Raw genomic sequence first — 12,249 nt, forward strand, 5'->3', positions numbered from 1 at the left:
GGCCGTGTTTGTCTAGTAGCTGTTAGTGTCTGTTGCTCCCGTGGGCATGGAGCTTACAGGGACGGCGGTCGGCAGACTACAGCATTTCCCACCAACTGCGGGCTCTGTTATCTGGGAGTAACTAGAAGTCAATGAACGAGAGATGCAAAAGCAATCAAAGGATGCAGTAGAGGCTGTAGTGACGGTGGTTGGAGTGAAGGAAGCCATCGTCCGAAGTAGGCAACATTTCCGACAAACGAGCACGTGATGTACCACCATATACATTTCTAACATGATATCAGGACGTTCTCCCATTATAACTTATCTACACCATGCTCAGAGAGTAGAAATCTTTATTCTTGTTTAATAGCTAATCTATTCATGTCGGACTGCATTAGTCAATTATTCATGGCCTTACTGTACGAATATACGTCCTGTGCAGTCAGTATGCCCTAATTACACTGGCTTGGCTCGAAATGTGGAATTTAATCAGTGTTGACAATTATACTAAATAGATTTGGTGGTTTGTTTACCCAGCAAGTGAATCTTCCGCGGTGAAAAGTACGTATGCAAGCCATGGTAGTCTTGTGGTGTATCCGTCGTTCTTGATAATCATATACATGAGTCCTGCGAAGCAGGATATACGGCAGCATCAAGCCGAAGTTTGTCTATATCCAGGCTCCAAGCCCTGGTGAAGGTGGGTGTTGGTAGCCGTGCCTTCAGCAACCAGGGAAGAGCTCGTCTTTGGACCCGGCAGCACAAGTACTGGCCAATAGTGGAATAACATGGATGATACTACGCTATGTAAGTAAAGAGCTCGGGAAGGGGCCTGAACAGACTACACTTGTAACATCACTCGTACAGTTCCATGATCACTCGCGTGACGAGCAAGAGTGATCTGCGCTGCAAGGGGTCAGATAGCTCATGCGCTTCTCCATAAGGAGGCTTTGCGGGTGCATGAGAGTTCTGGGGGTTCCTGTGCCCCTTAACCTTCTCATATGCAAGGGACGTACGTAAAGTCTGTGACGTAAATTGAAAAGCAGGCCTACCTTGACCTGGGTATGCTGCATGGAGTGCTAGCTGGCTTGATATAGCATAGTAGAACAGGTGAGTGGCCATTCTGCGGTCGACGCTCGCGGACTTGACATCCACTGTGTATAGAGCACGTGGACCCGTCTGGAGTGCGAGACCTTGACCACCTTCGAGCCTCAGTGCTGTGAGCATAGAGGGAAAGTATGTGGTTCGGCACTTTCGAGCAGTGAGACTTGGTTCAGGTACCGAGCTACTAGGCTCATCAAAGTAGCTACCGCACGACCGTTCCAGGCCGAGTATAACTCGCCTTACTCGCTTTGGATACCCCTTCCGATGACAAGAATGTCTGTGGGCTTGTGCAGGTTCACCTGCATGTCGGCTGAACTGCGGAGTAGGGCTTGTATGTCAGAAGCAACAACGGGTCGCTGCTGCCCAAGCTGAAATAATGATTGGCGCTCACGCGTTCAGCTTCTGCTCAGAGTACAGTCTTGGCTCTGCGCTTGAAGTCACCTAACTCCAAGCAGATCAGCGTCGTGCATACACCCGTAGGTACTTTCTACTCTTGTCACGAACCATGTCCATGCGAATTGGAAACATGCTTCAGCTGAGATTGCTGGAGATGAAACTAGCCATAATCCAGCGCAATATCTGTGCTGGGCACTCTGATATCCTTTTATGCCGAGAAGGCCATTGTTATACCTGGCATATTCTATCCTTTAGCCAGGTGGACTATTACCGGCGCAGTGAGGCAGTGCAACGCCGCCGCGAACTGTTTTCTTGGCAACACGAGAGGCAATGTTAGCCGAGAGAGAAAAGCACGAGTTGGTTGTGCTCAGGCGTTACGGGATAACTTTGCAAACCGTCTGCAGAGCCTCAGGGTAAACCCTGGCTCCGCAGTCCTGGGAACTGGGTCTGGATCAGGAGAACAGACCAGCCGCAGCATTAGTTGTGACAGGCCTTGTCCATGTGCTTATTGTGATTATGAATTGTCATTGTATTAACTAAAGAACAATCACTGGTGAATGTTCAGTCATAGCAGTCGCTTACGAATAACATGCGTAACATGCTGCCGCCTCGTTGCTTTAGCAAGACTAGAAGAAAGCCTGACAGTCCAGCCACGATATAGAGCTCATCACATTGCAGCCATTGTGATGGCTCGTGGGATGCAAATTGACTGAATGAGCTTTGGCGTGGGGAAGGGTTCATCTTGGGACCAGTTGGCGGGTAACTGGGATAGGGGAGAATATCCAAGACTAGGACCCGACATTCTGTCACCCAGTTCCCAGCATAATGGCCGCCGTTAACGCAGCTGCAGCTGCCGCTGCAGCTAGGTCTAGGTTCGATGCTAGACTCCATCTTCCCGGGACCATAAAAACAGACCGTGGTGGATAGCTTGATGGTGACGCGGGGTGCATGCAATTGCCAGGACCAGGCTTGAGCCGCGGAGAGAGCAATAGTATCCCACGGCACCGGGCGCAAATTGGTGGATGGAATCTCAGTCCTGTCGTTGAGATCATCTGGTGTCCCACAGTCAACAGTTATATTGCTTTTTTCAACGTGACACGTAAATTCCCTCGAGTTTCTCGTGTCAGAAGGCGGATACTCCGTACCGGCATTCATTTAATCATGCAGATTCCGACTGGAGCAAGAACGAGGTCGATTATTGACATGTCTCTTTCCAGCTCAATATTTGAGACGCTTGGTGCGAGAAGAAGCGAGACGGACGCGACCCAGCGAAAGGTATTCGAACGGCCTGTGATTGACCGTCACCCGTAAGTACCAGCAGTTTCGAGCATGGTAAATGAGTAATATCAGTAAGTAACTCCACTGAGAAATTGATATTAGATAAAACTACGAGTTGCGGTTGGAGCAAAAAAAGTGGAAAGGAAAAAGCAAAAACGCACCAGCGGAGTCTACCTCCCAGCTCCCACACTGAGACAGGAGACGTCGAGGATAGAAAAGCCGTTCAAATTGAGACTGGTATGTGAGCGCGGACGAATGAACCCGTGAGATTCGATAAGTATAGGAAAAATGAGTCTGCACCTGACCAGCGCCAAAGGTATCAATTCCAGTGGTTAGAGCAAGCTTACCAGCTCAAGACCGTAAGCTTTGGCACCTCAAGGTATAAGGCTTGCGGCCACTTGTAGTTCAAAGAACAGCCAGTATGGAATTGTCTGTACGCAGGCAATCCCAATGTGTACGGAAGCGTGGAAGCTTGTCATTGCCTTGGATTAGTCTCGGGATATGATCACCAACGTCGGTTAAAACGGTCGAACTCCTAACAGTAGTCAGTTTCCGCAGAACCGTACTCGCGCAGCCATTGAGGCAGCCCTCATTACGATGACATTGTAATCAGCGGCTCGTATGAGGTCAGATCTTGGGCTAGGCTTGCGCAAGCTGAATCGCACGTATGGGTTTCAGCCATTGTCCCTGCCAAGATGGATAGACGTCGCGTATCCCTTGACGCCTCACGAGCTTGTAAAACGAACCGCTCGGACTCGGATTTTCGACGCACTTCACTGGTTTGTATGCCAAAGTCTGCTAATCCCATGGGTCCGGATTCGTATACCGAGAGTCTGGGAGGGTGGCTTAGGGCTCATGTGCCCGGTGGAGGCTTGGCCCACTGTTCTTAGAAGCCCCAGAACGTGCGTTCTGGACCCCGTTATCGTCCTTTAGGGATCAGGTTACGTAGGGCTTCGCAGGTTGAGACGGCCCCATGCATGGTCATTAAACGCATTTCGCGGACCAGGGTGCCGATCGACCCGCTCTATATCCTTGGGGGGCGAGCTGATTTGACCTGAAGCACTACTGTCGACTGTATGATTCGCGATTGCCGCGCACCAGATGCCAAAAGCCGATATTCTTGTGCGTCGTATATCCAATCGGAGCCTCGCCCTTGGTAGGACTGAGAGGGAATACCAATCTTTACCTTTCAGGAATATTGTAAAAGTCTCTACCCGGGAGCACGGTAATCGAAGATCCCCATCTCACCTGAGGCGCATCACTGGTTAGTATCTCAGGTTCTTGTGAGATATAAAGGACATCCATTCCTCGACGATACTCGAATACTCACCAGCAACAATAACACACTCTTTCAAACAACTCCCTCCATCCTGTATCTTGGCCTCTACAACATCGTTTCACTCTTGCTCCTATATCATCGGATTGTTGAGAACCAAGATTCAACTCACTCTTTCGTTCAACGTAGTGAGACAGAAGCACCAGGCACATTAGACAACATGTCCTCCAACGGCCAAGAGTCAATGCAGTAGGTTCTTACACCCTTACACCCACTGCCTCGCTAATATGACTGTGCCAGGAATCCCGACGGGATAGACAACAAGCTCAGCGAAGAAAACCTGAAGAGAGTGCCAGACGAGAGCGGCCGCGGCGCTGAGCGATTCGCCGAGTTGTCCTCGGAGGATTCACCATACTTTGCTCGTGCAGCAATGGAGAATCGTTCAGAGCACTTGAACCAGCTGAAAAGTCAATTGGACGCAACGGACGAGCTTCTGAGGAAGTGATGGAGAAAAAAGTTCATATTGGGAGTATCAAGTGTGGCTGTCACGTGAGGGATCTTTCTATATACATGGTCTATCTCTAAAAGCATATTCCAAAGCAAGGGAACGGATGGGATGCCTTAGAACGATGCCCACGGGCCAAAAAGTGGGAATTCGTGCTTGTAATATAGCCGGCGCAAACGCAAAATCAAAGCAATGTATCAAAGATAATCTGGGCGACTTCGTCGTATTTCGTACTGGGGAATTCGTGGCCAGCGGCAAAGTTTTTGAAGACCACAGAATTTCCAAGAGTTGCGTTCGCATCCTCTATTAGTTCATCCTGGATGATGATCGAGTCATTCGAGCCGTACATAATGACGACTTTGTCACTCGGAAGGCCGTTTGATTTCTGCACCGCCGCAGAGAGGACCTTTTGCTTGGATAGGTGGCTTCCAAGTCGCTCCCATGTTTCTCGTTGCCGTTGGCTGAGGATGGGACCATAGCGCATGCTAGATACAAAGGCGTGGACAAACCCAGTATGGTTGTTCACCTGCCAAGAAACAGCAGCGGGAACAGTGACATGAGGGTATGAGCGGGATAGCAACTGGGTTTCTTCCTCCTTTTTGGAAGGCAGCTCTTCAGTGAACGCGTCACCCGTATTCAATTTTTTGTGTTGAGGCTTCGGCGTGGAAATAGGTCCGGCACGTAATCGGATACCGGAGAGGTATTTGAGGAGCCGATCCGGCAGGCCTCCAGAATACAGGAACCGGGTACGGAAGCTGATATGCTTATCGCGAATCAACCCTGCAGGAGCAAGAAGCACGAGAGCCGACAAGAGTTGAGGGAAGAATGACGCGAAAGATGTAGCTATACCGCCGCCAAGGGAGTAACCGACTAGACAGAATTTGCCTGAACCGGCCCCCGTCCACGAGATTGGCGAGGAACTCAAAGCCAAGAAGATCTGAGATGCGAAAAGCCGTTCGTCTTGGGGAAGATCAGCGGGGCAGTCCGAGTAGCCTCTCCCAAACCTAATGGCAGAAGTTAGTAGGAAGCTCGAGCCAGTCAAGAACCATGGCACTCACAGATCAAACAGCATAACCCGGCAACCTCGGTCTACCAAGCCGTGAGCTAGCCCGCCAAGTGAGATGCAGGGAGTGGTAATGCCGTGCACAAGCAATACCTTGGGCCCGTGCTCTGGGCCCCATTCGTACACACGGATCGATCCATAGGGGGTCTGCACGTCGCGGCCCCCGGGCAGTACATCAATTGGTAGAGGGTGGTCTTTATTGTTTGTACCTGCAGCTTGCGTAGCAGCGAGTGGGGAATAATATGTTTTGCTCTCCATGGGGTGGCATGGGTATAAGGCGCGTAGGAAAAGGCCTAAACTTAAGGATATCCCTGCAGCTGCGAGCAGGGTATATTGGAAGCGGTTATCCGCAAGAGAAACCGGGAGCCTCTCGACGCTGCACCAGGAAGCCATGTTTTAGATCAGGGCTAGATTACCGCGTCGCTCCAAGGTTGGTCTCAAGTTGTTACTATCCTTCTGCCAGACGCACAAGCGTTAAGGTTGACGCAGAATCAAGCAGAGAGACACGGAGAGAAGGAAGGAGCGGCGACGACTGAGATTCGTTCCTGAGACTCGAATCCCGGAAGATAAGGCACGAGCCGGCTCCGTTTATCTATGCGCTAGCCGTATACGGCTAGAATAAGTTGGGTAGCAACACGTGACACCACGTGTACACGGGCCACGGGTACACGAGTATTTGGCACTGAGCGTTGGATAGTCATAGCTGTACTGAAGCCTTAGACCTTCGCCTTACAAGGCTAATTGCGATGAGAATGGTCATTGTTCTTGTTTGATTGAGATACCGGCTTGGTATTGTCTGAACGACCCAGAGCCCTGTCTGGCATTGGGCTCCTAGGGGCCTGTATACGCTCGTTGTCGCTCCTCAGGGCGGCCGTGACCAAAACGAACAGAGCAACTGTCCATCCTGCGGCAGCAGATGGTTTCTTTACTTTCTCTTGCTGTATCCAAAGCGGAGGAGGACTCCGTCTTGGGGGTTGAAAAGTGTTTCGACTTAATTCCGAGTACGTCAGGAACACCACTGGACACGAGGCTCCTCATCCGGGTTTATTGCGATTCGTGAAGTCATGTTATCAAGGCCGTCCGTAACCGCCTAAATGTACGGTCATTATATGCGGAGGTTCCATAAGGAAATGATCGGCATGGAACGGCGTCACTGAGTGACTGGATGTCTCGACGCTCGAACCGGACCATTCAACATGCAATACCACACTCTGTCGGCAGTAGCCGACATCCTGTCATGCAATTCACCCGCCCTGGCCCCTGAGTGTCAATTTAGCTGCCTGTGCCATCTCTGAACTGACACTTTTTCGGTCACTAAGAGACACAATGTGGATGATGGGGTGACTTGCGGACGCTGTTTCAGAATGGGTGTGGCTGCATGCTTGATTGTACCCGGATGATTTTGGTGCTTGGATGCTTGACAGCCAGAATCGGGGGAGAGCGATAAGCGAAACACTGGCGCTGCCTGTAATTATTGCAGAATCCGGGGTCATCCTGCAATTGACGGATTCCATTCAATCCTTCAAGCCCACCCCCGCACTCCGGAGATCGCCAGGGTGAAGAACGGCCCAGAAGAATAAATTAACCCCACCTAGACCCTAAACGCATAAAGCTTCCAGGCTCCGGGTGTTCATACAACACTTCCGGTGGCTTTGACATTGTTTCTAGCCTGCATTCGGATGGCCAAGACTCGCTAGTCTTCGTCCTTGCCATTTCACTCCGGAGAAATTCTGGCGCCACCTATCTGCTTGATGTATGAAATGAATTAGGACCACATGTCGTTCGCTGAATTCATTCACGTCCAACAATCCACCGGCAGGGCATTGTGAATTAGTGCGGTAATAGTCCGGGTTCAGGTACCGTGTTGTTCCTGCAGAGCTCTAAATGCCGTCCGCTATGCAGATGAGTTGCCTACAGAGGCTTCGCACCAAGAACTAGCTACCTACAAAAGGATGTCAGTGCCACAATCGGGCAACTTAATCTGGTGGTGCCGGACTGACCTCCTGTTTGTCCAACACCGAAACGGCACGGCCAAGATCATGTGCAGAACATACTGCTCCTGCAATATCCCACAATTCAAGCAAGATCGACAAAACGATTCCCCATAATGTATGTGTCCGGGCTCTCTACGGAGCTTCCTCCGTAGCTTACAATGGACTTGGACGTCAGGTCAACCTTGCCATTGGTCGTTGGTGAGACTCCACACTCTCGGTAGCTGGCATTTCATTTCTACACCTAGCGAGCCCACCAGCACTCGCCTTGGTAACATGGAGCTGCTGCCGCCGCTCTGGATTCGCTTTTCACCGTAGGGTGAAACAGTAAGCAAGTCGGCACCGCGGTCCGTCAGCCGTTTTGGTTCAGGCATGGTAGATAGATTATCCCTAGTGAGCATGTAAGCTATGAGAGAGTATCACCTTGAGATCAAGGTATAAAGACCTCTAGTTTGCCCACCCTTGGCCGAGAACATCAGCTCTGCCGGACAGACAACAAGAAACAAAAAGCCGATCCTTTGTTTTCCAAGATGTATCAACGCGCTCTTCTCTTCTCTGCTCTTTTATCCGTGTCGCGGGCCCAGCAGGCAGGCACCGCACAGGAGGAAGTGCATCCCTCTTTGACATGGCAGAGGTGCGAGGCCAGTGGATCGTGCACCGAAGTTGCGGGTTCCGTCGTGCTGGATTCCAACTGGCGCTGGACACACTCGGTTGATGGGTACACCAACTGCTACACTGGCAACGAGGTAAGTTTCTTCCTGGTCAATCTTCTCAATTGCCAGCCGGCTAATCCCCTATATAGTGGGATGCAACCTTGTGCCCCGACAACGAGTCATGCGCTCAGAACTGCGCTGTTGACGGCGCCGACTACGAGGCTACCTACGGTATCACGTCAAATGGCGACTCGTTGACTCTTAAGTTCGTCACTGGTTCCAACGTCGGCTCTCGTGTCTACCTGATGGAGGACGACGAGACCTACCAGATGTTCGACCTGCTCAACAACGAGTTCACCTTTGACGTTGACGTCTCCAACCTCCCTTGCGGTCTGAACGGCGCTCTCTACTTCACCTCGATGGACGCAGATGGCGGCTTGAGCAAGTACGAAGGCAACACCGCCGGCGCCAAGTATGGAACTGGCTACTGCGACTCTCAATGCCCTCGTGATATCAAGTTCATCAACGGATTGGTGAGTTTTCTAGATTCCATGACATTTGAGGAATAGATTAGCTAACGCTTGCTCAGGGCAACGTTGAGGGATGGGAACCCTCCGACAGCGACGCCAACGCGGGCGTTGGTGGAATGGGTACTTGCTGCCCTGAGATGGATATCTGGGAAGCCAACAGCATCTCCACCGCCTACACCCCCCACCCTTGCGACAGTGTCGAGCAGACCATGTGCGAGGGCGATTCTTGTGGCGGTACATACTCCGACGACCGCTACGGCGGTACCTGCGACCCTGACGGTTGCGACTTCAACTCCTACCGTATGGGCAACACCAGCTTCTACGGCCCCGGCGCCATTATCGACACCTCCTCGAAATTCACTGTCGTGACCCAGTTCATCGCCGACGGCGGTTCCCTTTCCGAGATCAAGCGCTTCTATGTCCAGAACGGCGAGGTGATCCCCAACTCTGAGTCCAACATCTCCGGCGTCGAAGGCAACTCCATCACCTCGGAATTCTGCACTGCCCAGAAAACAGCGTTCGGCGACGAGGACATCTTTGCTCAGCACGGCGGCCTCAGCGCCATGGGCGATGCCGCATCCGCCATGGTTCTCATCCTCAGTATCTGGGATGACCACCACTCCAGCATGATGTGGCTTGACAGCTCTTACCCCACCGATGCTGACCCAAGCCAGCCTGGTGTTGCCCGTGGCACTTGCGAGCAGGGTGCTGGTGACCCTGATGTTGTTGAGTCTGAGCACGCCGATGCCTCTGTGACCTTCTCCAACATCAAGTTCGGTCCGATCGGCTCCACCTTTTAAGCGTGACGCTTAGTGCCATTGTACTTTGAGTATATGGTATCACCGGAAAGACATTTGAGAACGTTCTTGTACATAGTGGCTCTAGATTCTGCCGGGTTATCAGGTTGTTCTCCTTTTGTCTCAGTATATGGTTAAACAACTGGACCACTTTTTTGAGCAGCGCCAGCACTTGATTTTGCTTTGTACTTTCGGTTCTCCTGTTACTTCTTCAAAATTTCGAATGGAATATCTTGACATACAATACTTTCTTGAGTCCCAACAATTCTCTCAGAAACACCTTCAATAATCATGTAGTCGAGTGTCTTCCTCAATCACCAAAGCAGTGGTAAAGAAAGGTAGACTCATGGCGCCGCTAAATCACATGATATCAGAGGACAGCCTCTGCTCTCAGGCGGGAGTTAACAGGAGTGTATGAACAATAAAGATCAGAATAGCTGCACTGGTTAACATGTTTGGAACATCAGCCTTGGCTCGGTACAACTAAGAATGAGGCTAGACTTAGCAAGCCGGACGTGAGTCAATAGATCGTTTTTGAAGGCAGAGAGAGTAAGGAAAAAGCAAGGAACGATGAAGCACGTGGCATAAACTAGTGATATCAGGGATAATGCTCTGGCTTGGGTGGAGAGTTGGAAATGCACATATTGCATGAGAATGGTCAATGCTGCTGTGTTCCTGCAGCTGAGTTCTGAAACCAGGCTGGTAATTGCTATTCGGTAGTGCCATTGAAGCTGATATCGACTTAAGACTGAAATGGTCCTAATATATACAATTGTAGGACATATCGTCTTTTTCATGTTAGCCGAGAGCGGCCATCACTCTTGTCAATCTGACCAAAGGTAAGAGATGATGCACACTATTGTCTGTGCTAGTTAGACATTTTCAATATGGTTTGATTGTGAGATATAATACAACTGGGGTATTGCGGATAGTGTATAGAACGCGCCATGATGTCAAGGTTCTCTGCTGACTGTTTCCAGACAGGTGGAAATGAAACCATTAGTGCGCTTGTAGCAGTCTTTTCAGCATCAATTTTACAGGTCCTTCCTGTAGTAGAGTCGGTGGAACATCCCATCTCTGCAAGAGTACTATTGATAGGCGGAGTATTCTCGGCCCGCACTTACAAACAAAACAAATTATCCCAGGAAAGCTTGAAGCTCCATTCCAAAAATCCGACAATCCCCAAGGGCAGCTTCTGAATTGCATTCTACAAAATCCAGACAACTAGACGTGTCTTGCCACAATGTTCGACACAGTCTGCACCCTTCCGCTAAGCGCAGACCTCTTCGCGCAAGCAATTCACCCCTCCGAACCTATCATCTCAGTCGGCCTATCAACAGGGCATGTCCAGACGTTCCGACTCCCCACTGAAGAAGAGGAGGAGCATAGTGATGACGAGCAGGCGTCGGTCTCTAGCTCGCGCAATGGCAAGGGTCATATTGATACAATGTGGCGGACAAGGCGGCATAAGGGGAGTTGTCGCACGTTGACGTTTGGGATCGATGGAGAGATGCTGTATTCTGCGGGTACGGATGGGCTGGTTAAAGCTGCGAAGGCCGAGACGGGGGTTGTTGAAAACAAGATCTTGATCCCGACGGCGAAAGATGGGTGTGTGCCATCTTGATTATACTCAATGGCTTGTCATTGGCTTCGAATGCTGACAATTTTTCTACTGCTTGACAGGTCGGTCGATGCGCCTACCGTTGTTCATGCACTCTCCCCGCAGACGTTACTACTCGCTACAGACTCGAGCAAACTGCACTTATATGACCTGCGTGTCCCTTACTCGAAGGTCGCGGCTCCGCCCCAGCAGACGCATCGCCCTCACGATGACTACGTTTCGTCCCTGACACCGCTCCCGGCGTCAGATACCAGTACTTCCGGGTTCAGCAAGCAGTGGGTGACGACCGGAGGGACAACGCTGGCAGTTACGGATCTGCGCCGTGGCGTGCTCATGCGCAGCGAAGACCAGGAGGAAGAGCTCGTCAGTTCGACGTACATCGGCGGCCTATCAGCCAGCGGGACAAGCCGTGGGGAAAAAGTTGTCGTTGGCGGTTCCAGCGGCGTCCTGACGCTCTGGGAAAGAGGCGCTTGGGATGACCAGGACGAGCGGATCTACGTTGAGCGAGGCGCGGGCGGCGGGGAGTCCCTCGAGACACTTACCGTCGTCCCTGAAGAACTGGGCAAGGGCAAGATGATCGCCGCGGGTCTCGGCAGCGGAAAGGTAAAGTTCGTCAGGATGGGCCTGAACAAGGTTGTCTCGGAGCTCACGCACGATGAGACGGAGGGCGTGATTGGGCTTGGCTTCGACGTTGAGGGCCATATGGTCAGTGGCGGTGGGCAGATAGTCAAAGTCTGGCATGAGGCAGCAGATTCGATAGGGGGTGAGAAGCGTGGCTTTGGGGGAGACAGCGATGACAGTGACGACGATTCCGACGATAGCGATCATGAGCCAAAGCAGGGCGATGACTCGCGGCGGAAACGCAAGAAGCAGAAGGGCAAAGATCGTGGCAAGGGCCCCGAGATCATGGCGTTTGCTGATTTGGATTAGGGCTGTGCATAGCGATACCCTTGTTGTACAATATACAATAGTGCTCTGTTGGGCCATAAAATAGCCGTAACGATATTATACTGCATATATCCGCAATTCCGTTCTAATGCCGGATCGCGGGGGATTTCC

At 51.3% G+C, this 12,249-nt stretch overlaps 5 protein-coding genes across 5 annotated transcripts, besides 1 other annotated feature; 4 read left to right on the forward strand and 1 right to left on the reverse strand.

The window, feature by feature from the left end:
- Positions 1–12,249: part of a sequence feature (contig 1.89 1..282268(1)) that runs on past both edges of the window.
- Positions 2,638–2,860, forward strand: ANIA_11467 (uncharacterized protein; the record flags this gene model as incomplete). The annotated part of the gene is made up of 2 exons (XM_050612213.1): positions 2,638–2,783; positions 2,857–2,860. The coding sequence occupies 2 exons, from the start codon at positions 2,638–2,640 to the stop codon at positions 2,858–2,860; spliced, it is 150 nt and encodes a 49-aa protein (XP_050468158.1).
- ANIA_11468 (uncharacterized protein) lies at positions 4,251–4,535 on the forward strand (the record flags this gene model as incomplete). Its single annotated transcript, XM_050612214.1, has 2 exons — positions 4,251–4,279; positions 4,331–4,535. 2 exons carry the CDS (start codon positions 4,251–4,253, stop codon positions 4,533–4,535), a joined length of 234 nt encoding a protein of 77 aa, XP_050468159.1.
- Positions 4,579–6,108, reverse strand: ANIA_05175 (alpha/beta hydrolase). The gene is made up of 2 exons (XM_657687.2): positions 5,594–6,108; positions 4,579–5,539 (listed from the first exon to the last, which is right to left on the reverse strand). Exons 1-2 carry the CDS (start codon positions 5,989–5,991, stop codon positions 4,720–4,722), a joined length of 1,218 nt encoding a protein of 405 aa, XP_662779.1. The 5' UTR covers positions 5,992–6,108; the 3' UTR covers positions 4,579–4,719.
- Positions 8,120–9,811, forward strand: ANIA_05176 (protein cbhA; the record flags this gene model as incomplete). Its single annotated transcript, XM_657688.2, has 3 exons — positions 8,120–8,335; positions 8,392–8,775; positions 8,832–9,811. 3 exons carry the CDS (start codon positions 8,120–8,122, stop codon positions 9,570–9,572), a joined length of 1,341 nt encoding a protein of 446 aa, XP_662780.1. The 3' UTR covers positions 9,573–9,811.
- On the forward strand, positions 10,813–12,120 carry ANIA_05177 (protein jip5; the record flags this gene model as incomplete). The annotated part of the gene is made up of 2 exons (XM_657689.1): positions 10,813–11,177; positions 11,253–12,120. 2 exons carry the CDS (start codon positions 10,813–10,815, stop codon positions 12,118–12,120), a joined length of 1,233 nt encoding a protein of 410 aa, XP_662781.1.

The sequence above is a fragment of the Aspergillus nidulans genome, chromosome V (genome assembly GCF_000011425.1).
Source record: "Aspergillus nidulans FGSC A4 chromosome V".
NCBI classification, from domain to species: domain Eukaryota; kingdom Fungi; phylum Ascomycota; class Eurotiomycetes; order Eurotiales; family Aspergillaceae; genus Aspergillus; species Aspergillus nidulans.

What these genes read in the sequence shown, in the direction of transcription:
- ANIA_05175 (XM_657687.2), bottom strand. Translation starts at nt 5,991, where the DNA reads ATGGCTTCCTGGTGCAGCGTCGAGAGGCTCCCGGTTTCTCTTGCGGAT. An exon ending in CGGGTTATGCTGTTTGATCT is followed by an intron (nt 5,540 to 5,593) that starts GTGAGTGCCATG and finishes TTCTGCCATTAG; the next exon opens with GTTTGGGAGAGGCTACTCGG.